This window comes from Rosa rugosa, chromosome 4, assembly GCF_958449725.1.
Source record: "Rosa rugosa chromosome 4, drRosRugo1.1, whole genome shotgun sequence".
NCBI classification, from domain to species: domain Eukaryota; kingdom Viridiplantae; phylum Streptophyta; class Magnoliopsida; order Rosales; family Rosaceae; genus Rosa; species Rosa rugosa.
The window spans coordinates 45874870-45899945 of NC_084823.1; the positions used below are offsets into that span (position 1 = coordinate 45874870).

Below are 25076 nucleotides of genomic sequence, written 5' to 3' on the forward strand. Positions count from 1 at the left end.
AGTTGGTTGGGTGTCGAATAAAGTGTGACTGTACATGAATCCTAATATGAATAATGCCTTCATGAACTACAAAAAAGTTGTTGGAAAATAAACTAAAATTAAGTGTAAGAGTTCGATAATAATAGCGTATTTTGAGTCTCTCGATAGCATTATTTGAGAACTCTGTATATGCTCTTTAACTATATATTTCTAATAACATGTTTGTGTGATAGGACCGTTTATCTAAATATTTTCATCAAAGTGTGTTGTATCACGGATACCCGTTAATATCCAATAAAAATGAATGATTCTAAGATAAGCAGGCAACCAATTGGCAAAATGAACAACTGTAAAGCCAGTGGCCACCATAAAAGATGATTCTCTTTTGTGGAGCAGCCTATTCTTGATCAGAAGAGCCATTAGTATGATTATCATATAAGCAAATTGTGTAGCACTCTTCTAGATTAATATTTTCAACAAGATAAGATTAGTAGTCTCAAGTCAATAAAAGAAAGAAAAATTTACACATGCTTTACATGCTACATTCCCTTTTATATTATTTTTGAAATTGCCATCTAGAAGAATAGCAAGTCAATCACTTCAACCTATGCTGTGCGCGTTTTGGGAGCAGTTTCCAGGCAACTGTCACCCACCATTTCCTAAAACACATTGATCAAATTGTCCAAACACTATATATACACCACCTTACAGATTTCAGTTCCCACAAATTACTTGCTCAGTTCATCTTCATATTCTGTATAAAAAGCAGCAAAGAGAATACAGTTTCTTTTAAAACTTTCAAGTTTCAAGGAAGATCAGAAAATGGCCGAGAAGAACCAGCAGACGTATTCATCAGCAAATGGCTACTCCAGAACTACTGACCCAGAATCATCTCCCTTCCAATCCGATGAGGAGCTCAAACGCCAGAAGAGAATCAAATTGTTCACCTACATTGGTATTTTCATTGTCTTTCAAATCATAGTGATGACCGTATTTGGTCTCACAGTGATGAAAGTTAAGACCCCGAAAGCCAGATGGGGCGAAATCAGTGTTGAAACCCTCAACTCTGTCCCTGCAACGCCTTCGTTCGATACAACCTTCGAAACCCAGATAAGGATCAAGAACACAAACTGGGGTCCTTACAAATTTGATGCAGGCACTGCCACATTTTTGTACCAAGGCGTGACTATTGGGAAAGTTGATATTCCTAAGAGCAAGGCCGGAATGCGTTCCACCAAGAAAATAGATGTTGAGGTGAGTTTGGATACTAATGCATTACCAAGCAGTTCGACTCTTGGAAGTGAATTGAGCAGCGGGGTGTTGACGCTAACTAGCCAAGTTCAATTGAAAGGAAAAGTTGAATTGATGCTCATAATGAAGAAAAATAAGAATGCTTCTATGGATTGCACCATAGCATTTGATCTGGCATCAAAGACGGTCAAAAGCTTAGAATGCAAGTGATCATCATCCACAAGACAAGTAAATACAGGAGGGTAGAGCCATTTACGCTGTATCTTCAGATAGGATTTGGATTGTGAAATGATGAAGACTAGTTCATTTGCATTCTTTTATTCATTTTGTGTGATGCTTAATTGGATTAAGTTGTTGCTGGGTCGATTATAATGATATCTTTCTGAGTTTCTAAGTATGAGGCCTCTGTTCTTCACTATTTCATTCTCTTGTCTGATAGAAGATAGTAACTGCAAGAATACCTGGCTTTTACTTGCATAAAATCCTGTTAGAATGATAACAAATTTCAATAGATGGCTTCTATTGTCGTGTTTCCTCACCTAACGTAACCTATCTTCACTACTTTAAGGCAAAAGAAAACAAACTAGTCGGCAATCGAAAGATTCAGAATAATATGTTGGTTCTTTTTTTTTTTGGATTTTGTCAAGGGAAACCCAAAAGCTTCCTAGGCCCAAGATAAACCCCTTCGGCGCATGTGAAATGCTTCAACTATGCATTGCAGCACAGTGTCTGGCCACTTTAACAGCTTCGGAGTTCGAACCTAGGTTGGGGAGCACACCAAACTAGGCCACTAGGACAAGAGGGTATTCCAGGTTTTGTGTAAATATTTTGGTGGATATCTTGATCCCAAACACATCTTTCATTGAGTTTTAGTGTTGTTGCTTTGGTCTCCTATTAACTAGGCCTGGGCTCGGGTCGGGCCGGGCTTGAAATTTGGTGAGACCGAGACCGAGCCCGAAGTATTCGGTTTGGGCTGGTTTGGGCTTTTTCAAGAAAGGAAACCGACAGAAACCGACCACATTCGGGTCGGTTCGGTCTTTCGGGCTTTTCGGGCCTAATGTGCAAAGTTTACAAAAATTCAGTCAGAGGCAAGGTTTGAACCCCCGACCACTTGCACCAAATCCTTGCTCCCAACCACTGGAGCATGAGACGTTCTCTGAACATATTGTTCGACGTTTATATTTATTTGTCCTACGCGGTAGAAATAAAACAAAATAAAAGGCTCTGCCCTCTTTTTACTTTCTACTCTCTCTTTCTTTTCTGGTCTTCTACTCTTCTTCGACACTTTCTTCTTCTTCTTCTTCTTCTTCTTCTTCTTCTTCTACAGTCCTATACTTCTATTCATATATTCTTCTTTTTTTTTTCTTCCTTCCTCCTTCTTTCTTTTCTAGTCTTCTTTTACACTTCTTATTCTTCTTCTTCTTCTGCAGTTCTATTCATACATTCTTTTTTTATATTTTTTTTCTCCCTTCCTCCTCAATCCCCATTATGCAGTTCGTCGACGGCGGGTTGGATGGAGGGGAGAGTGAAGAGGGGCTCGGTTAGGAGGAGTGAGGATTGGGCAGGGTTGACCTGGAGGACTTGGGTGAAGACTGAAGAGGTACCCAGATCTCTAGATCTCACTATTCTGCTGCTGATTGGAGTCTATAACAGGTTTGGAGCTTCAGGCTTTCAACCAAAACTGCTAACAGGTTTGCCGTTTGGGGTTGAATCGGTGATAATGGGGCTGGGTTTTCAGAAATTGGGGAAGAACAAGGGCTGAATGGCTGATTGGCTGAGATGTTTTTGAGAGAGACAGAGGCTGAGACCGCCAAAGGAGGAAAATCGGGCCTAATCGGGCTTTCGGTCTCTGCACATTTGAGACCCGAGACCGAACCGAGAAAATATATTCAAGTCGGGCCCTAGACCGAACCGATATTTTCAAAGTCAAAACCGAACCGAATCGGGCTTTTTTCGGTTTTTCGGGTCGGGTTTTCAGTTTTTCGGGTCTGGACGCCCACCCCTACTATTAACACTAAATTCTAGGAGAATTGCTTCGCTTCTTTTTCTCTTCTTTTTTAGATAGGATGAATAAAAGTTTTATTTCAACATTTAATTTCATAAATTAAATATTACATATTAAATTATTGATAGTAAAATGTCATAATTGTCTACCGTTGGATTACAACGGTTGTGTAACATGAGCCGTTCATTTTCTTTTCAAATCAATTCATCCATGCATGCGTCAGCCCCTCCCCTTTAAATCTGTTGGGTTTGTCTGTGGGTCTTGCTAGAGCCCAAGAGTCACATTTGGGGTTATTTTCAGCCCTCCCCACCCCCCTTTGGACCTAGACTCACCTTTAGCCCTATGACCTTTTGCTTGCCGGAGTCCATAATTTTTTAAAAAAGAGCTAGAGAGCCTAGTTTGGCCCTCATATTAGAGATGACCTAACATCAAGACCAAATCGGGTCATATCCCACCACTTGCATTCGACCTGATTCAAGGTACATTCCTTTTTCCATTTTTTATCTTTTGATTTTCGAGTAGTATATGTATCCTAAAATTGTTAACTCCGTCTATAAACCTTTGACATTAAAATCGATCCACTCTGTCGATTGATAATTGGCTTCAGCATATATGAGAGGGACGAGCTACTAATGAAGAGCTCATCTCTCACCAAAATAATATATTTGAGTTTGCATCAACTGGAATGCTTTGCTTGCCATCAAAAATTTTGATAGATTGAATTATGTTGACGATGCGAATCAAAGATCTTCGTGAGACGGCCCAAGCGAAGATCGACACTTGAAGGCTTGAGGAGTAGCCAGGAAGCTGTGGGACGGTAGACTCGCCAGATAGAATGGAATACATCTTGCAAATGTTCAATTCACCATTTTGATTGTTTTTTTTTTTTTTTTTTTGAAGTCCATGTAGCTATGTACAATTTTGATGACTTTTCAAGTTCAGTTAGATGCAGAACATGTAATGACTTTAGATTCAATACTGCTCGTGATAAATCCCTATTAAATGTTCGGCGCAAACCCAAGTCACTAGAAGCACTGATTTGAAATCACGGGGTAGCTTGTTCAATAAAGTTACATTCAATCTTCATTGTGTAATGCCCAATTACGTCATATACATGTTTTTATCCATGACTCTAACTGTCACCAAATAAAGGAGTAGCAACAGACAAAAAGCACTAGATGCTTTAGCCCGCAAGCAATAACAAATTGCCAAAAGAAACTGACCGTTGTAAAGCCACCTCCCATAATTCTCATTCATTTCAAGCCCTCTTTTCTTGACCGGTCTCAAGTCAACTACAAGAGTGCAAATTACATCACGCGTTGTATAATACAAATATCAATTCCTTCAGACCATTTCAATGATACCAAACTTCATTTTATGTCACATTAACTTGAAAACGAGCTTAATATGTATATATTAAGGGTTATAAACAAATATCAAGTATGATATACGGCTTCCAAATGTGTAGAGATGAAGGTTCTATAAGCGTGGAAATAATAGCCACAGGGAAGTCAATCACTTTAACCTATGAGGAGTTTGGTTTAATTTTCACGAAACTCAGAACGGTTCCTCAGAGACTAGTATAAATACAAGCAGCAGAAGCTACCATTCCCACAACCAATATCACATTTCTTCTTCAGTTCATCATATTCATATTTTAGAAAACAATACATCTTCTTTTAAAGCTTTCAAGACGCTCAGAGTGATGGCAGAGAAGAAACAGCAGACCTATGCATCAGCAACTGGCTACTCCAGAACTACTGACCATGAATCGGCACCCTTCCAAACCGACGAGGAGCTCAAACGCCAGAAGAGGATCAAGTTGTTTACCTATATTGGTATTTTCATTGTGTTTCAGATCGTAGTGATGACTGTGTTTGGACTCACCGTGATGAAGGTCAAGACCCCAAAGGCTAGGTGGGGGGAGATAAGTGTTGAAACCCTCAACTCTGTTCCTGCAACACCTTCGTTCGACACAAAGTTCACAACCCAGATAAGGATCAAGAACACAAACTGGGGTCCTTACAAGTTTGATGCAGGTACTGCCACATTTTTGTACCAAGGTGCTATAATTGGGCAGGTTGCTATCCCTAAGAGCAAGGCCGGGATGCGTTCCACCAAGAAGATCGATGTTGAGGTGACTTTGAATACTAATGCCTTGTCAAGCAGTTCCACTCTTGGAACTGAATTGAGCAGCGGGGTGTTGACGCTGACTAGCCAAGTTCAATTGAAAGGAAAAGTTGAGTTGATGCTTATAATGAAGAAGAATAAGAATGCCTCCATGGACTGCACTATAGTATTTGATTTGTCAGCAAAGACGGTCAAAAGCTTAACATGCAAGTGATCATCGATCACACAGAAGCCAAGCAGTCCGGGATAGAGATTGGAATTGAAATGGCGCTTTATATATTACTCTGATTTTGGATTGCAAGATGATCAAGACTAGTTCTTGATTCTTTTTACTTGATTGTTAATCACTTATTCATTTTCTTTTTGGGATATGTAATACTCCTTGGAGTTGTTGTATAGCTATAATGAAGGCTGCTGTTTTGTTTTGCCTTCTTTTATATGATTGAATACAGAAATAGATGTTTGATTTTCTATAAGGGGTTTTGTCCATTTACCCCATTTCTAGGGATTTTTTTCCCACTTACCCCATTAAGTTTTTTTAATTCTCTCTTACCCAATACACTCTAAGGGAGTCTTCCTTAATACCCCATTAAGATTTTTTTTTTGTTTTTAATTTTTTTTTAATACCATTTTACCCCTCACCCCTTTGTTACTTAGAGAGAGAAATAGAGAAAATGGAAGAGAGAGAAACCATAGGAGACTTCGCCGGAGCTCGTCACCGGGCGCCGGAATCCGGTCAACTTTCGCCGGAATCCGGTCACCGGCAGCCGGATTCCGGTCACCGGCTGCCGCCCACCGGAATTTGCTGAAAATCTCACCGGAAAGTTTTTTTGCCCCCAATAGACATCTATTGCCCCCCAATAGACGACTATCAGCCATGTATTGCCCCCCAGTAGACGTCTATTGCCCCCCAATAGACGTTTAGATTACCGAAATGGTAATTAATCTTCCTAAAACTACACAAATAAAACTTTGATTAAAGAAAAAAAACGAGGAGATTACATCAATTCAAAACGTCTATTGCCCCCCAATAGATGTCTATTACCCCCCAATAGACGCTTTTACAGATGTCTATTGCCCCAATAGAACTTTTTTTTTTCTTCATTTTTTCTTTCTATCCGGGCATTCTGCACCATTTTACCCAAAAAAAAAAAAAACAGAGAAATTGATTGAGTCACCCAATGAAAAGCTTTGGGCACCCATGTCCTCTTCTCCATTCCTGTTGCAGTCGGAGTCGACTTCTTCTTTCTATTTGCTGCTCACCCAATCTTCTTCTTCTCTCTTCTTCCACAGTTGCAGACCAGACCAGAAACCTAACTTCTTTGTCATTGTAAAATTAAACCCATTCAACAAAACCTTCAAATCACAATGGCAACTCCGATCAAATACTGAACCCATCCAATGAGTTATTGGACAGATCAGTGAAGTCAACATACTCGAGCACATCGCCAGAGCAATTCACCGGAGCTGCTTTATCTCGAGCCATTGCTTGTTCAGATCGAAGTCCCAACGCTCACTGCAACATCGAATCGAGCGAGGAGAAGCCTTCGTTGGCATTGAAGTCGGCGTCGACAACGGAATTGAGCGGAGAAGAGGAATCGAGGAGAAGACGGCGCATGAGGCGGCTGGCTAGGGAATCGGAATCAGAGATCGTCGTCATCAACCGTCGTCTGCGACGCCATGACCTGCGCAAGCCGCTGCGCGGCGGCTTTGGCGGTGAGGTTCTGGTTCCGCTTGACGGTGGAGAATCCAGTCGCGGAAGGATTGAGCCACGACGTAGGATGCACCGGCGACATCGCCGGAGATGAGCCCGGGCTGCTCGAACCTCCGCTCCACTGGCGCGAGTACATCGGACTCGCAGAGGATGTGAGAGAGAGTGATCGGAGAGAGAGAGAGTATTGCGATGGGGCGCGCTGGGGAGAGAGAGAGAGGACACTGTGGCGTGCTTGTAATTTTTTAGTTGGGTTGAGGGTAAAATGGTCAATTTATGTTAAAATGTGTAAGTGGGAACAAAAATCTGTTGCTTGGGTAAGTGGGATAATTTTTGTTCATTTTGGGGCTTTTGGTCAAGAACCCTTTCTATGAAAGCAAGAATACCTGATTTACATAAGAGAACAGAGTAATAACAGAGGAGGGAATACTCTTTGCGAAACACATTACAAGGTCAGTAGTTCTGGCAAAAGACGGGACCATTACAAGGTCACCAATTACAATTAGAGAAGATTATATTTTGCGTTTAGGGTCTAAATATAGCCATGATAATCATGCTTATTGATATAGCATTCTTCTTGTTTAGTGTTGGTGACTAGTCTCATACACCAATCATAGAAACCTGTTATAGGTTAGTCCCTAAGTCAACTTAGGACAAACTAGTTTCCTTATTTAACAGAAATTAAGTGATAGAGATGGCAGATGCATTATGTGATCCCTTCAATACCTGACTCGATGAAAAATAAAATTGGTTCTAAGATTGTTGACAAATGCTAAACAAAAGGTATTATAGGAATGTATCTGATTGTGACTTGATTGTAAGAATGATCGAACCACATGTGTGCTATTGCCTAAATATGCATTCTGTTGAAAGTTGTACATTAAGTGGTCTATGAGATCATTCATGCTCTGCAGAAAATTTGAAATAGAACACTCTTGTGCTCTAAGTGCTCTCTCTCTCTCTCTCTCTCTCTCTCTCTCTCTCTCTCTCTCTCTCTCTCTCTCTCTCTCTCTCTCTCTCTCTCTCTCTCTCTCTCTCTCTGTGTGTGTTTAGACTCTTGAACATTATTTTCCTAATGTTCCCTTTCACATGATCGATTGCAGGCCTCCTCATGTCGGACGAACTGCCAACCTCGATTTCAGTTTCTCAGCTTATACTTTTAGAAACATGTTGATGTATTCTTAGAGTACTGATTACCAATGACTTTCACCTATATATTCCCTTTGATTGATTTCCCCTTTGAACGTTACTGCTGGATCTAGTTGTTAGATTAATTTCTCAGCTGCCTCTTATGTGGGTTTCGGTATTTTCTTAATTTTCTTTCATTTCCTTGATACTCTAGGAGCTCAAAGGCAAGAAGAAGATCATACTAACAACAAATATGAATATTTAGCATTATGTATAAACCTTTACAACAAATCCAAGTGTCACAAACAAAAATAATGAGTGAAACAATAACAAATCAAGAACTAGCTTGTTACATTATCAGTTGCATTGTAAACTTTGGACGGTCTTTATGCCAGAGTGCCACTCTCATTGGCGTTGGCGCCATGCCTACCTCCGTGTAGGGTGGCGCTACGTCCTCTCGTAGGGACGTCCATCCTTGCAGGCATGTTTGCAGCATATTTGTGTGATCTCGTCACTTTAATGGGGATCAAGATGAGACATAGTGGGGATAGACCACGACAATTCCTGTCGTTCCTGTTGAACATCTGTGTTCTTATCTCCCCCTAACGATGGGAAGACTGTCTCATCAAAGTGACATCCGCAAATCTAGCGGTAAGGAGATCGCCTTGCAAGGGCATTAAGTGGCGGACGATTGTTGGAGTCTCAAATCCAACGTAGTTGCCCATTCGTCTATAAGGACCCATCATAGAGCGATGTGGCGGGGCAATTGGCACATAAATGACACACTCAAATATGCGTAAGTACGATACTTGTACCCAGTCACTAGCTGTAACGCAGATGTACATTGAGTGGCGGTGGATCGTAGACAAATTAGCATAACTGCATGCGATATTGCATCACCCCAAGCGGATATTAGGAGATTGGTGTGCATTACCAATGTCCGGACTATTATCGCAGTCCTTTTTGGGTGTGTACATGGGAATGTGATGTCCAACATCAGTCCATTACAATAACCATCGAAAGTCTTCGATGTAAACTCTCTAGCATCGTCAAGTCCAATTGACGGAATAGGATGATCCGGGGAGTGAGCCCATTGTCATATGATATGTGCTAAGAGTGTAGCATAGGCATCATTTACAGGTGGACAATGGCACAACACGTGACCAGTGTGTTTGCGTGTCAACCAACATTATGAGATATTTAAACGTCCGCAAGTTGGTTGAATCAGTCCACAGAATCCCTACGGATTCTATGTAAGAACATAATGACTGTTTTCATATCCTTTGCATAGGACGGTCTCAGTCCTAATTTCCCTAAGGAACGGGCCTTGTAAAATGAGCGAGAGGCTTTAAAAGCAACCAATAAGAATTTTGGTTAGGCCTAAGCGTCTGAAACGCTATTTGAAGCAAGTTGGTGATTGCAGCATCAACTGGGGCGCCATCACCATGATGGACGCCATCCATGGCATCATGGATGGGGACTGTGCCAGCCCTAGGCTGGTGGTGGACGGAGGCAGTGCCCTAGGAAGTAGCGTCGGTCACACTTAGTCCAGGAATCAACTTTTGATTTATGCTTCATTTCGCTCGAGAGAAAAGATGTCCATGTGAAGTATTTAGTAGACGGATCATCATATCATGACCAGAATGACCTATCCTGTCGTGACAAAGCCAATATGTGTCTAAATCCAAGAGATCTTCTCTGATAACTTCATTGGATTAATAGCTCGAATAGTGACATAGAGTCCACTAGAGAGGCACATAAACTTCTCTAAGATACGCTTTTGTTCGCAATCATTAGAGGTATAGCAAAAGAACTCATTTTCGTTCTCTACATGCGTTTTTGCATGGAATCCGTTGGCTATAGGGTACGATTTGCCCTAAGAGCGTAGAGAGTTTCTGTGACAGTAATCAAGGTGCCATTTGGCAAGTGGAACTTGGGCTATTCCATGTCCTTCAATTAATACCGATGGCCCAGCCATCGTAGTCACAAAGTAATATGCTCAGAATCAAAATTGAGTTATAATGAAAGGAACTCGAAATTTTATTCATAAGCCAATGGAGTTACATCATTGTTTATTTGACCAAAGAAAATCTAATCCAAAATGCTAGCTAATGCAAAACAATGGTAGTCATCTAACTTCTTTAGGTAATTCCAAAATAAATGTGACCAGGTGAGTAGAGAGATGTCGGTGGAGCAAGGCTCGCTTAAGTACCACTAATCTCAGAACCTTCCTAGACATCACACTTACTTTGGGTGAGCCTACTTTGAAGAGAGACTAAACCATTTGCATCTACTACAAAAATATATGGCTATTGCTCATTATATCTCTTGGAAAAATAAAGACTTAAACAGAATTAGCGATCTATTGATCCCAGCCAGATTTGTAGTCTTTAACCCTTCACTCTAGATCATCTTTTTGATCTTCTTGTTCCACATAGTAAGCTTCTCTTGCTTCACAATATGCTTTGTAGGCGGTGAAAATTTCTTCACGAGCTCTACAAATGTGTGCCCAATGATCAGACACTCCACATCGAGAACATACATCTCTTTGCTCAAACTCCATTGATTGAGGCGCTTTGAAAGCGTCATTTAGATGGCTCTTAGTGTTGGTGGCGCCACCAACATGGCCAGAGGCGTTGCCTCCCTCTCTCTTTCCACGTTGACCTATTCGGTTCCGTGTTCACCTATTTTAGCGATTACATTCCCAAGTAGAGCGATTATATGGACCAGAAAGTCCAGAAGTATCCCTAAAGTTAGGGTTTCGCTCTTGGCGCCTTCTCTTAGGGGCGCAACTATAATTGGATTCCGGAATATGCTCTATTTCCACGGATCTTGAATTATAGTTCTTCACAAGGATGTTGTCATGCTTTTCAGCGACATTCATAGCTCCAATGAGCTCATGAAACCTTGTGATCCGTCCTGCAATAACATCAATTCGATAGTTCTTAGAACCCATCAATGCAGAGACGGGGAAGGTAGAGAGAGTCTTCTCAATCAACATCGCATTTGTGATATCTTTACCACAGAATTCCATTAAGGATTTAATGCGAAGTGCTTCTGAGTTGTAGTCAAGAACTGACTTGAAATCACAGAAGCGGAGGCTATGCCATCTCACTTCTAGGTCAAGAAGCAGGGAGTCACGGATGTTGCCAAATCTTTCTTCGAGTGAGACCCACAGCCTTCTGGGGTCTTCTTCATTCATACACTCATACTGGAGTGAATCATCCATATGACGAGTCATTAGGATGATGGCTTTCGCCTTATTTGCCTCTAAGGCTGCTCTATTTGCTTCCAAAGCTTGAGCTTGCTCAACAGTTAGCACGTCCTGGCTAGGCTCGAGAATCATATCCAGGATTCCATCAACCTTGAGATACTGGCGGACATCACGAACCCACCTGTGATATCCAGAGCCAGTTGTTCCCAATGGAGCAAAGTCCAATTTGTTCAAGTTACTCATCCTGAAATAGAATAAGAAATTAGGGTTAGTTCCAGAGTGGGAAAAGCTACCACGAAAACATATAAAATTCCTGAGCGTAATCACTTCCAAGAGGTATTGGATTAGATCGAAACAATGACGTAAGTGGTCGATCATAAATTCTCTACAAACTCTAAGTTTGGAGATCTCAACAAGCTCCAAGCTTGGAGTGAGCACGAACCCCCACAGTTCGGCTTAATTAGGTCTCCCCTATGATGAAGAAAGGGGGGGTAGAAGAAGGGAGTTTGCAAGTCTCCGAGAAAAGAAGAGAAATTGAATTAAAAACTCTAAAAATGGGAACTTTTAGAAAAAAATACCTCGAAATAGGTCACCGGAAAATTTGACCGGAAAAAGTGGTCTGAAAAAGTCGCAGGAAAGTTGACCGGAAATGGTCAACCGGCGTTGACCAGTGCTGACGTGGCGCTGGGGTCCTCTGATGACGTGGTAGCTGACGCACACGCTGGTGCTGACGCAGGCGCTGACGTGGCAGTGCAGATTGGGTGCTGACGTGGCAGGTTTCTGTGCTGACGTCAGTGGGTTGACTGGTTGGGCTTCGGGCCGGTTTCTTCCTTCTGGGCCGCGGGCTGGTCCTTTGCTTCTGGGCTTAGGGTTGCTCTGTTGCTTGGGCTGGGCTTGTTTCTTTTTTTCTAAATTGGACTGACAGAGGTAGAGAGAAAACTCCAAGGATGAATTTCAGGCGGTGGTTCAACGTGGATGACCTTCTGGTGGCCGGTTCGTAGATTTTCAGGCCGGTTCCGGTGGTTATTTTTCCGGTTCCGGCAATCTGGGTTTGAGGCGCTGCAGGTAATGGAGTACGGCTGTCAGAGGCGGAGGAAAAATCCTTAAACCGGGTAGAGGGGTTTCTGGTACTTCTGAGGGCCGGTTCGGTATTTTTCCGGCCGGTTCTGGACTCCTGGGGTTGAGACCTTCAAGGTGGGTGGTGGTGGTTTCTGGGATTTGAAGGCTACGAATTTAGGGTTTCAGGGTTAGGGCTTCGTGCTGATAACGTGTTTTAGAGAAACTGAAATTGAGAGGAAATCGCTGTGTATTCTCATTGATAATAGGGGCCTCTTTATATAGAGGATTACAATGCATAGAGTCTGAATCATACAAGGAAAGATAATCTCTAGATTCTTCTAATTAAACCCTATTACTACTAGGTCAAGTAACCTAGAGTTTGAGTCAGACACAAAATAGAGATTTACTTAAACAATAAATATATATATATATATTTGTAATTAACTTTTACCAAATACTTGAGAGTTGAGGGTTAAATGGGCCAAAGCCAAAACTGACCTGAATATAAAAATGACCAAACCACATGGGTCAAATACGTGTTGTTAAATGGACCATCCGACTTCTCCTCCTTCGCGCGTTGCGAAAAATCTGAAACAAAGGAAGCCACAGTAGAGTTCGCGTTGTCTATCATGGCGGCCACAGTGATTGAGCTAATTAGGGCTTTGCTAAACACTGAAGGGTCTTCTCAGACCGTCCAGTTTCCAAGCTCCGATTCTCAACCATGTTGTCTTCTTCAGCATTAACAGAGTCATCATCCTCTAGGTATGTCACTCTCTCTATCTCTTAGTTGATGAACGTGTTCTGTTTCCCTAAATTTCCCCTTATACTTTTCCTCAATGTTCTGTTCCATTTGTGTCCAAGAATAAAAATTAATAATGCTGCACAATCAATTTCCAAATCATGAACACCAGCTCTCAAACATAGTCAAGGATAAGGACACCAATTTTGGTCCTTAGAAATATGGAATTCTGTCAGGTTTCAATATCAAGGCTTTGACTGTAGGTTAAGCTATCACCTGAAAAACCAATTCCCCATAAGTTGAAGCTTAATCTAGGAGCTAGATATAAGTTAATAGAAAGCTAGGATCTGTCCAAAATTCTATATTCAATAATGTTACAGCAGGTAAAGAAGAAATACAGTGGCCTCTGGGTAAAAAATCAATGAATAAATGACATCGTATAGCTCTACAACAAATCCAAGTATCAAGAGACAAAAAGAATGAAATAAATAAACAAATCAAGAACTAGCTAGTCTTGATCGATCACTCGCAATCCAGTAGCTGAACTAGCCTATTTAGAGCTCCGAAGTAGTAGTTCAACTCTCACTTGCATTGTAAACTTTTGACCGTCTTTGTGGATAAATCAAAAGCTATGGTGCAGTCCATATTGGCAGACTTCTTCTTCTTCATTATGAGCATCAATTCAACCTTTCCGGTCAATTTTGCTTGGCTGGTCAGCGTCAACACCCCGCTGTTCAATTCATTGCTAAGAGTTGAACTGCTTGGCAATGCATCAGTGTTTAAACTCACTTCGACGTTGATCTTCTTGGTGGAGCGCATTCCAGCTTTGCTCTTAGGAATAGCAACTTGCCCCACAGGCACGCCTTGGTACATGAATGTTGCAATGCCTGCATCAAACTTATAGGGACCCCAATTTGTGTTCTTGACCCTGATTTGGGTTGTGAAGCTTGTGTTGAACGAAGGTGTTGCAGGGACAGAGGTGAGCTCTTGGACACTGATGGCTCCCAATCTCACCTTAGGTGTTTTCACTTTCATCACGGTGAGACCAAACACGGTCATGACTATGATTTGGAACACAATGAAAATACCAATATATTTAAACAATTTGATCCTCTTCTGTCGTTTGAGCTCCTCCTCAGATTGGAAGGTAGGTAGTTGCTCATCTTTTCTGGTAGTGTATCCTTTGACTGATGCCAAGGCCTGTTGGATCTTCTCAGCCATTTTTGTTGATTACCTGGAAAGCTTTGAAATAGAATGTGTAATCTTTTTTCTGTTTGGCTCTCTGAAGTATAAGATGGATAAATTGGGCAAGTGTAGTATGAATTGATGATATTACTTGTTTGTGGGAATGTTGGCTTCAGCTTTCTGGTATATATAGTGTTCGGGTTTTGGACAATTCGATCTAGATAATGGGTACATGTAGGCTTCCAGAAAATGCTGATATCTAGCCTAACGCGCACAGTTTAGAGTTTTTGACTTTATAGTCTTCTAGAGGGTCGAATGAGTTGTATTAGGACCTTAAGTTTAGGTTCTTGCTGTAAGATTAAGTCTTTATGCCCCCATTGTTTACAACATGAAACCGGTTAAAATAGGAATAGAAGTGTAGGACTTTTCAACATTTCAAGATATCTTTTGCTTCTGTTCTAAGGCAAAGTCATAATGCCGTTATAGATTTCTACTAATTCTATACTATTTTGTTTTCTCACTAAAGGTATCTAGGAATGGTCAACGCATGCGTGATCATATATTAGAATAGAGCCGTATACTTTAATATTGTGATCAGCACATAGTAGTTCTCTGTTATTCTATACTTCTTATTGGCATCATGCCAATATATTCAAAGGTTATTCTATAATAAATCCCACACCACATTCCCACTTCTCATTTAGAAGTCATCATTCATCTAGAAGTTGATAATTACCACATCGGGACGCGTTTGGTGTCTGCATTAAAATACTTAATTTTTTTTTTTTTTTGGCGGAATTAAAATACTTAACTTCAGATCATCATATTTTCCAGGAAGTCCATTCCCCTTCTTAACTTATTGAACTTGTCCAAATCCGAACACTATATATACACAAACCAATACTCTTCCATTCCATCATCACCATAAACAACTTCCTTCACTTCCTAGTTTCATATTTTCATACATCCTACAAAAAACAAACCCACAAAAGCAGAGAAAGGCAGAGAGATTTTCTTTCCAATTATATTAAGAGATGGCTGAGAAGATCAACCAGGCTTATCCTTTGGCACCAGCAAATGGTTACACAAGAAGTGACGGAGAATCTTTGGTCTCTGAAGATGAACTCAAACGCAGGAAGAGAATCAAATTGTTTACCTACATTGGTATATTTGTTGTTTTTCAGATCATAGTCATGACCGTGTTTGGTCTCACTGTGATGAAAGTCAAGACCCCAAAGGTGAGGTTGGGCGAAATCAGCATCACAAACTTTAACTCAGCTGCTGCAACTCCTTCATTTGACACAACCTTCAACACCCAAATCAGGATCAAGAACACCAACTGGGGTCCTTACAAATTTGATGCAGGCACTGTAACATTCATGTACCAAGGCACGCCTGTGGGGACAGTAGTGGTACCTAAGAGCAAAGCTGGAATGCGTTCCACCAAGAAGATCAACGTCGAGGTGAGTTTAAGCACTGATGCATTGCCAAACAGTTCAACTCTTAGCAGCGAATTGAACAGTGGGGTGTTGACGCTGACTAGCCAAGCCAAATTGACTGGGAAGGTGGAACTGATGCTCATAATGAAGAAGAAGAAGTCTGCCAATATGGACTGCACCATAGCTTTTGATTTGTCCACAAAAACTGTCAAAAGTTTACAGTGCAAGTGATCAGACTAGTTCTTGAAATTGTTATTTTCCATTTCTGTTTACTTCTCTTTTTTCCTTGGATTTGTTGTGTAGTTATAAAATGATATTTATTTTATTTTTTTAACCACTGAGGCCAGCATTGTTCTTTCTTCTTTATTTTTTACTTACAATTGAATGTAGAACAAGATGCTTATTTTCAACGAGGGCAAGATCCATATGCTATATTAAGTCCCGGCTTGCATCAGACTCCAAATTTCTGTAGTTATACAATACCTTATAGCTAGAGTACCTGTGGATTAAAGTGACGATGCATCTATCAAAATAATATATAGCGCGTTAAGGAAAGATATCGTATATATGGAGAAACAGAAAAATGATGTTATACAGCAACAACACATGGCAAATAGAAGGGCCATTCTCTAGTCACCAGGAATGAAGATCTTCTTATTCGACTATAAACTTAGTGTATCACACTCTTCTTGTTTCGATGTCATCCACCAAATTAGAGCTATTATAAAATGGTTAATGTTTTTTCGGATAAACAGAACTCACTTGTATATCAATGATTTAGTTGTTCGACTATAAAATCTTGCTATAAATTAAGTGGATTACTGCTAAATGTATGCTGTTTTATATATGAATGAAAATTAGTGAGCCAGATTTGTAGCAACAGAATACTATTCTATATCGTGATGCTCATATCCCTTTGTACAATTCCAGCATCATTTGGTTAATGATACGGCAGCTGATATACTGATATAGTTCAACACACAAGTAGTTCAATGCATAAGTAGTTGAATGTGCACATGCAAGTAGTTCAATGCACGAATACGTAGTTATGTGTCAGTAGTTTAATGCACATATCATCCAGTTCACCTGTGGTCTCTCTCTCTCTCTCTCTCTCTCACTCTCACTCTCTCTCTCACTCTCTCTCTCTCTCTCTCTCTCTCACTCTTTGTGTTTCATGTTCCATGTGCAATTTTGTTTCCCTAATTTACCTATCCAGTTTATGCATTGCAGCTTCTACATGTCGTTCAATTATGTTGTTGCAACCTCGACTGCAGTTTCCTCTCTTGTACTTCAAGGACATTGTTAAGGTACTTTTATACTTATCAAAATTTCAAAACCAATGAATTCCATCCGTGTTTTTCCTTACATTAATTTTATTGTTTTGGCCAATCACAACTTGGTTTCTCAGCTACCCCTGGTTCCTCTTTTTCCTTTTTAATGTTTGTTTTTGGAACACACACACTCTCTCTCTCTCTCTCTCTCTCTCTCTCTCTCTCTCTCTCTCTCTCTCTCGACACATCAGACTGATAGGAGCATTTTAATGCGACGTTTTACTAGCTTTTCCCTACATTTCTTGCGTTATTGCCTTATTAAAACTCTGTTTAGGAAAGTTTCCACTCTTCGAATGGGAAAGTTCCTATTTGTAGAAAGTTTCTATTTTTGTAGTTTCTATTTATCATTTTTAGTAAGTTTCCATTTTCGGTAGTTTCTATCTTTCATTTTTAGAAAGTTTCCCATTTTCAGTTTAGGAAAGTTGCCATTTTTCATTTTAGGAAAGTTTCTATTTTTCTTACTAGTTTCTATTTTCAGGACCTCCGAGCTAAAAAGTGGAAATGAACTCACAAATGGAAAGAGGAGCTTGCGAACACCAAGGGGAGCAAAAATGAGATGCAAAGGACCACACAATTGAGCAGAAATGAAGAAATGAAGCTTTCCTGGTCCAACCAGGAAATCCTGTTCGAAAGAGGAAACTGTGTGAAGCAAAACTCTGAAGCCCATTGAGATGTGTGATCGAAATTATGATGGACATGACGTTGGAGACATCAAGGCTTGAAGAGGACGCAAGAAGGCCCAAGAATTATCAAGCAAGATGGACTTTCGGCAAAAGTGGATAAAGCCCATGTAAACTAGGGTTTTGTGACGTCAAAAGAAAAATGTGGAGACTTAAGAGTTTTGCCGTCCAAAGCAAGAGGAAATCAAGGAAGAGTTTTTAAAAAGGAAAATATATTTTCCTTGGGGATTAAATTTGCCGTGTAATACTTAAGGAGAAAAACAAGGTGACAACATGGGAATTAAAGATGATTGATTGAGGATTTCAAGGAGAGATTTTCTTGGGAGACTTTTATGGGAAGGAAATATTGTTGGAGAAATAATTTGGTGTGATTGCCAACGTGAAAATCAGAAATAATCAAGGAGATGACGCCAAGAGAGATTCAAGGGAGAAATAAAAGGAAAGAGAAAAAGGTGGAGACCAAGAAAAGCTGAAAACGTGTCTAGGTGCATCCCTAAATTCCCTAAAGGAATATTTGCCGAAATTCATGAAGAAAATCAGAATAATTCCAAGGAAATTCGGCAATTAAATATTAGGGAGGTATTTTAGAGAATTTTGATTGGTTGGAACACATCACACGGATTACTTGGCATTCTATGATTGGTTGGACTACATCACAAAGCTTACTTGGCGAATTCTCATTGGTGGAAGCTATGTGGAAATTTCTGATTGCTTTGTGAACCCTAGCCGTGCTCCTATATATACCCACCTCTTTGACGTTGAAAAGAGTTCCACATCCCTTAGAAAAATTCAGAAAAATTATATTGTTGCCGTGAGCTTCTCTCATTTTCTCTCCATCCTCTAAAGCAAGCCACGGAGTTCAAGCAAGGCCGAAGGGAGAAGAAGGAGCCGTGACTATTCCTCCACCATCCACCACTGAAGACTTGCTTTCAAGCTTCAAGGATCACAACGAAAATCATCCATCCTCATCTTCCATCCACGGTGTAATTCGACCTCTACTTTGTAACCTTTGTTTGAATTTCGTTGGTTTGCTTTAGTTGACATTCATGATTGAACAAAGTTATTATTTCTGGAATTTTTATGATTAAATGAGAATTTTCAGATTCTATTATTGTAATTCGAGAGTTGCTTATGTGGGTTTGTTTAATTAAATTTGCGTTATAGATAACTTTTGTATTTTAATCTTATGTGGTTCGAAACACTTAGGGTTTTGATATGAATGGTGCTAGGTTTAAGAACATGAAATCGACTTTTCGTTTTGTGTAAACTTGAATCAAAGTAGTAAAGGTTTTGGACAAAGATCGAATTTAATTAACGAGAATTGCAATTAGGTGGACTTTTCCATACTAAGTTGTACACTTGAGTTGATAGCCTTTCTCTATGTGTAATGCGTTGAACATGACATGATTGACTAGCTTTCTAGGGTTTGATTGCATGTTTGATAGGATTAATCTAGGTGCTTTCGCTTAGATTAATTAGCATTGAAAAGTAAAAAATGGGAATTCGTTTGCTTTCGAATGGTTCACATGATCAACTCATTTCTCATGACTTAGATGAACAATATTAGGCTTTGAATCAATTTTAATCATAATTTCGGTTTTTGATCTTTGTTCTCTCATTCCATCTTTATGTTTATGTTTTTGCATTTTATTTGTTTTGTTAACTTAGTTTTATTTTCGAAAAAACCAAAATCAAAAATCCCCCCTTTTTGTGTAAAATGTTTATAGTTGTGAATATCTTTGTGAATATTATACTTTGTTTTAATTTTGATTCTTTATTTGTTTGACAATGACAGGTGTACCCTCAATCCCCGGAATAGAACGATCCCTATTTGCTTATACTACTAACGATATTTCAGGGTTAAATTATGCGCTTGCTTTAAGCGTATCACAGACACTCACTTAGAAGCTCGAATGCAAGAAGTGAATCAAACAAACTACCAAGAAATAAATAAATAAAAACATATATAGCTCTAAAGTAAGTATAAGCGTCTCATAAAAACAAAACTGAATGAAAAAGTTAATAAATCAAGAACTAGTTTGGATCACTCGTTATTCTAAGACCAAATTCAAAGTCGTCCCTCATAGATTTCTGCCACAATATACTTCGTTTTTTCTTTCATGAGTTTAGTACATACGACTGGTCAATGCAGGCCGGAATCTAAGTACAGATAACATTAAGGTGTGAGCAAACAGTAGTGGTATAATACCATTCTATTGTTTTATACGTCTTTGATCAGATGCCAATATTATACTAGTATGTTATCATATATCCCACACCAAGTTCCTACTCGTCTTTTGGAGGATTTGGTCTAGAAGTCCATCTGAAAGAAAAAGCTTAACCAAAGTCATCAATCATCTAGAAGCCGATAATTCCCCCCTGTGGACACCTTTGGTGTCTGCAAAGGTGTCTGCAATAAACTACTTCACCCAAACTCACATGCTCTAGGAAGCTCATTCCCTCAAGTAACTTATTGAAACTGTCCAACTTCATACACTATATATACATAAACTACTACTCTAGCATTCCATCATCATCACTACAAACAACTTATTTCACTTCCTAGTTTCATACTATCATCCATCTTATAGAAATAGACTCGCAAAAGCAGAGGAAAAACAGAGAGATTTCTTTTCAATTATATTAAGAAATGGCTGAGAAAACCCACCAGGCTTATCCTTTGGCACCGGCAAATGGTTACACCAGGAGTGACGGAGAATCTTTGGTTTCTGAAGATGAGCTCAAACGCAGGAAGAGAATAAGATTGTTTACCTGCATTAGTGTTTTCATTGTCTTTCAGATCATAGTCATGACCGTTTTTGGTCTCACTGTGATGAAAGTCAAGAACCCGAAGTTGAGATTGGGTGCAATCAATGTCCAAGACCTTAACTCTGCCCCTGCAACACCTTCATTTGACACAACCTTCACAACACAAATCAGGGTCAAGAACACGAATTGGGGTCCATATAAATTTGATGCCGGCACAATAACATTCATGTACCAAGGGGTGGCTATTGGGCAAGTTACTGTTCCTAAGAGCAAGGCTGGTATGCGTTCCACCAAGAAGATGAATGTCAAAGTGAGTCTGAATGCTAATGGATTGCCAAGCAGTTCGAATCTTGGCAGTGAATTGAACAGTGGGGTCTTGATGCTGAACAGCCAAGCCAAATTGACCGGAAAGGTTGAATTGATGCTCATAATGAAGAAGAAGAAGTCTGCCACAATGGACTGCACTATAGCTTTCAATTTGTCCACTAAGACTGTCAAAAGTTTAGAATGCAAGTGATCAGAGTCATCAGACTAGTTCTTGTGTAATTTTAATTCTCCGTCTCTTTGTGTCACTTATTGATTTGTTATATAGCTATAAAATGAAATTGATTTTAATTTTTTAACTAATGAGGCTATATCACTGCTATAAAACCATTGAATATATAAACAGATGCTTAATTCTACTGGGCAAGAATAACCTGTGTTAAATATAGTCCCGACTGGCATCTATACTGTACTATACTGAAGAGAAGTCTTTTACAAAAGATGACAAATCAGAGTCTATACCAGACTGACTAGCCATTATTAGCGTAAAACCTCAGTGTATCACTTTCCTTGGTTCAATGTCATGCACCAAATGAGAGCTATGATATATTGGTCAATGTCTTTTCGGACATTAAAACGAGAATTCTCTGGATTATTAATGATCCAGTCTACCCTTAATGCTTAATGCCTGATTTGATGCAGACAGTGTGCTAGATTTCTTGCAAGAAAATTCTCTTTTTAACTCAGACTACCCTTAGTAGATCTCCGATTTCTTATGGTTCAAGATGTGGCAGGTGATATAGTTCGAAAGAGGAAAAAGAAAAACTAGGAATAAATAAACACATGAAATTAAGGAAATTAATGAATGAATACAATAGAAAATTATATTAGATCACCATTCTATAGAATGCCATCTATTCTACCCTCTAGCACTCACTGAATTAGCTTATCTGATATTAACCTGCATTCAAAAGTTGGGACCTTCCTTGTGTACAGAACTACGGATCAAATGTTATGGTCCAGCTCATTGTGCAAGACTTCTTCTTCTTCATAATAAGCATCAATTCCGCCTTTCCGGTTAATTTGCTACCAAGAGTAGAAAGGTTTGGCAATCCATTGGTATTAAAACTTATCTCGATCCACATTAATTAGTGAGCTCAGAGAGAATAAATTGATAATGCTAAAATGTAACCAAAACATATATGCCTGATATAGAGTTTTTGACTAGTCTTCTAGAATTCCATGTCTTTTATTTTTACCAAAGCCTGACAGCACGTTATTGTTTATGTTTAGGCAAAGTCTATAGTTCTTGATATTTTTTAGTTTAGGATTTGGTCAATGCATGCTTGAATATAATTCCCAATACTTAAATATTGTGACTTTGTGAGTAAGTATCGATAATATAGAATAGCTATCTATTATTATTCTATACTTCTCATCAGCCTCCAATATGTCTATAGAGTAAAGTATGGTATACAATTATAATAGATCCCACACACGTTCTCACTTCTCATTTTAAAAGTTTGGTCTAGAAGTCCATCTGATAGCAAAAGGCTAACCAAAGTCATTGATCATCTAGAGGTCCATAATTCCCAGCTTTGGACGCGTTTGATGTCTGCAATAAAATACTTCAGCCAAGCCTACATGTTCTAGGAAGCTCATTCCCTTAAATTAACTTGATGAAAGTTGTCCAAACACTATATATACACACACCCTTCTACTCTTCCATTCCATCATCACCACAAACAGCTCCCTTCACTTCCTTGTTTCATAGTTCATACATCCTAGAAAAAGAAACCCAAAAAAGCAGAGAGATTTTTCTTTCCGATTCTATTAAGAGATGGCTGAGAAGACCAACCAGGCCTATCCTTTGGCCCCTACAAATGGTTACACAAGAAGCGATGGAGAATCTTTGGTATCTGAAGACGAGCTCAAACGTCAAAAGAGAATGAAATTGTTTATGTACATTGGTATCTTCATTGTTTTTCAAATCATAGTCATGACCGTTTTTGGTCTTACTGTGATGAAAGTGAAGACCCCTAAGGTCAGATTGGGCGAAATCAATGTCCAAAGCCTCAACTCTGTCCCTGCAACACCTTCATTTGACACAAGCTTCACCACCCAGATTAGGGTGAAGAACACAAACTGGGGTCCTTATAAGTTTGATGCAAGCACCGCAACATTTGTTTACCAAGGCGTGGCAGTGGGACAGGTTTCTATTCCCAAAAGCAAGGCTGGAATGCGTTCCACAAAGAAGATCAGTGTTTCAGTGAGCTTGAATACCGATGAACTGCCAAGCAGTTCTACTCTTGGCAGTGAATTAAACAGCGGGATCTTGACGCTGACCAGCCAAGCCAAACTGACTGGAAAGGTAGAATTGATGCTCATAATGAAGAAGAAGAAGTCTGCCACAATGGACTGCACTATAGCTTTTGATTTGTCCACAAAGACTGTCAAAAGTTTACAATGCAAGTGATCAGACTATTAATTATTTTTTTTTATTCCTTTTTCATTGTCAGATTCCATTTCTTTGTTTGACGCCTTGGATTTGTTGTATAGCTAGCTGCCAATGATATTTACTTTAATTTTTTACATCACAGAGGCCACAATTGTATTCTTCAATTTCTTGATATTCTGTGATTGAATATTAGAACAGATGCTTAATTTCTATAATAGCAAGAATGCTTGTCCTATAAAGAAACCATATCAGAATACAATTATCAGAATATCAGTGACTGTGGAGCTATATACTCATTTATTTTTCTGTAAAAAAAAAAAAAAAAAAAAAAAAAAAGAATATCCCTTACTATTCCCAGCAAAACAATTAGGTTAAAAAGTAAACAAAGTTACAAAACAACTAGGTGAAAATTAAGAAGTCAAGAACTCATCTTTATATCCATCTAGAAGTCAAGAATCTCATTTAGGCGTGTTTGTATCTCCATGAGAAAAGATATAAAATGGTCCCCTGCCTCTTTGTTTCCATGAAGAACTCACCTATTATTCCTTTCTGATCGATAACACTATTATAAATAGGCATTACTAACATTACCACAAATGCACAGCGCCTAAACTCTGTAAACAACCTTCGAGTGTAAGCAAACACAAAAAGGGAGAGAAATTGGCTGAGAAGTACAATCTTTTTTTTTTTTTTTTTTAAGGAGAAAGGGATTAGGCGATATTAGTTCCTCGGAGACAGACAATGCAGGGCACTTGTCCCACCCTCAAACCCGAAGGTGAAGGGTCTGCCCCACTCTGGGAACCCACCGCCCGTCCCCCAACTCAATTTATTAATAATAAAGAAGAAAGATACATCGTCCAAGAGAGAAAACAAAATTAACAGCGAAAGAGAAGAGAGGGAAACTTCCCCCTCATGAACAAATCTAAAAGAAGAAAAAATCAGCCACATAAGTGAAAACTGGACACACGAAATATGCCTGAAATTCGCATGCGCCTGCATGTAGATGCTTATGAAGCTAACTTTGCGCACGACCTCCTGGGAATAAAAGCCTCTGAGAAGGTGCGGGCAAGAAAGACAGACGAACCTAATCATCTCAGCAACCTGTGAAGCGATAATTTGGGAGTCCCAAAAAATCCGCCTGCAAGTACCTGTGAAGCTCTGCAGGAGGGCTAGGATACCAGGTAAATGAGTGTTTTGAAACACCTAAGTTTGCCATCTTATCTGCAGCTGCATTCCCTTCCCTAAAAATATGAGTTCTACGAAATTGCATTTGCTGAATGTTCTTCAAGCAATTTTGCCATCTAACTCTCAAGTCCCATGGAGGAGAGAAAGAATTGGAGGAGAGAGATGCTAATACACTAATGGAATCACTTTCCAACCACAGAGTAGTCCAACCTCTAGTGAAAGCTACTTCAATAGACACAATAACAGCATAAAGTTCAGCATAAAAGGAAGTATTGCAACCCAGAGGTTGGCAAAAACTCCCTAAATAAACCCCAGAAGCATCGCGAAAAACTCCTCCACAAGCTGCAGGACCAGGATTACCTTTCGCCAGACCATCAGTGTTAACTTTAACCCAAGGAGGGAGGGGGGGATGCCATAGGACACGTTGAATCTTGGGCGCTTTACGAGGCTTGGGGCACACCCCAAGGGAAGAAAGAAGCCGGGAATCCAAGACGCCTTTGTAGTAACCAGGAACAAGAGAACCAAATTGCCGAATCCATGCCATAATTG

At 39.7% G+C, this 25076-nt stretch overlaps 5 protein-coding genes across 6 annotated transcripts; 4 read left to right on the plus strand and 1 right to left on the minus strand.

The window, feature by feature from the left end:
- The first annotated feature begins 686 nt into the window (after positions 1-686).
- On the plus strand, positions 687-1627 carry LOC133743981 (uncharacterized). Its single transcript, XM_062172081.1, has one exon. It carries the CDS (start codon positions 802-804, stop codon positions 1438-1440), a length of 639 nt encoding a protein of 212 aa, XP_062028065.1. The 5' UTR covers positions 687-801; the 3' UTR covers positions 1441-1627.
- A 3125-nt stretch (positions 1628-4752) lies between these two features.
- On the plus strand, positions 4753-5841 carry LOC133744160 (uncharacterized). The gene has a single exon (XM_062172305.1). The coding sequence runs from the start codon at positions 4941-4943 to the stop codon at positions 5577-5579; it is 639 nt and encodes a 212-aa protein (XP_062028289.1). The 5' UTR covers positions 4753-4940; the 3' UTR covers positions 5580-5841.
- Positions 5842-13003: 7162 nt separating this feature from the next.
- On the plus strand, positions 13004-21243 carry LOC133745746 (uncharacterized). 2 transcript variants are annotated; one of them, XM_062173870.1, is made up of 3 exons: positions 13004-13239; positions 17071-17147; positions 20443-21243. In XM_062173870.1, exon 3 carries the CDS (start codon positions 20502-20504, stop codon positions 21135-21137), a length of 636 nt encoding a protein of 211 aa, XP_062029854.1. In that variant the 5' UTR covers positions 13004-13239; positions 17071-17147; positions 20443-20501; the 3' UTR covers positions 21138-21243. The 2 variants fall into 2 exon arrangements, with proteins under 2 accessions (XP_062029854.1, XP_062029853.1); XM_062173869.1 differs by lacking the exons at positions 17071-17147; positions 20443-21243 and adding an exon at positions 15236-16181 and having other exon boundaries at positions 13045-13239.
- LOC133745745 (late embryogenesis abundant protein At1g64065-like) lies at positions 13546-15237 on the minus strand. The gene has a single exon (XM_062173868.1). The coding sequence runs from the start codon at positions 14435-14437 to the stop codon at positions 13799-13801; it is 639 nt and encodes a 212-aa protein (XP_062029852.1). The 5' UTR covers positions 14438-15237; the 3' UTR covers positions 13546-13798.
- A 1357-nt stretch (positions 21244-22600) lies between the features above and the next one.
- LOC133745513 (uncharacterized) lies at positions 22601-23476 on the plus strand. The gene has a single exon (XM_062173598.1). It carries the CDS (start codon positions 22725-22727, stop codon positions 23358-23360), a length of 636 nt encoding a protein of 211 aa, XP_062029582.1. The 5' UTR covers positions 22601-22724; the 3' UTR covers positions 23361-23476.
- The last annotated feature ends 1600 nt before the right edge of the window (positions 23477-25076 follow it).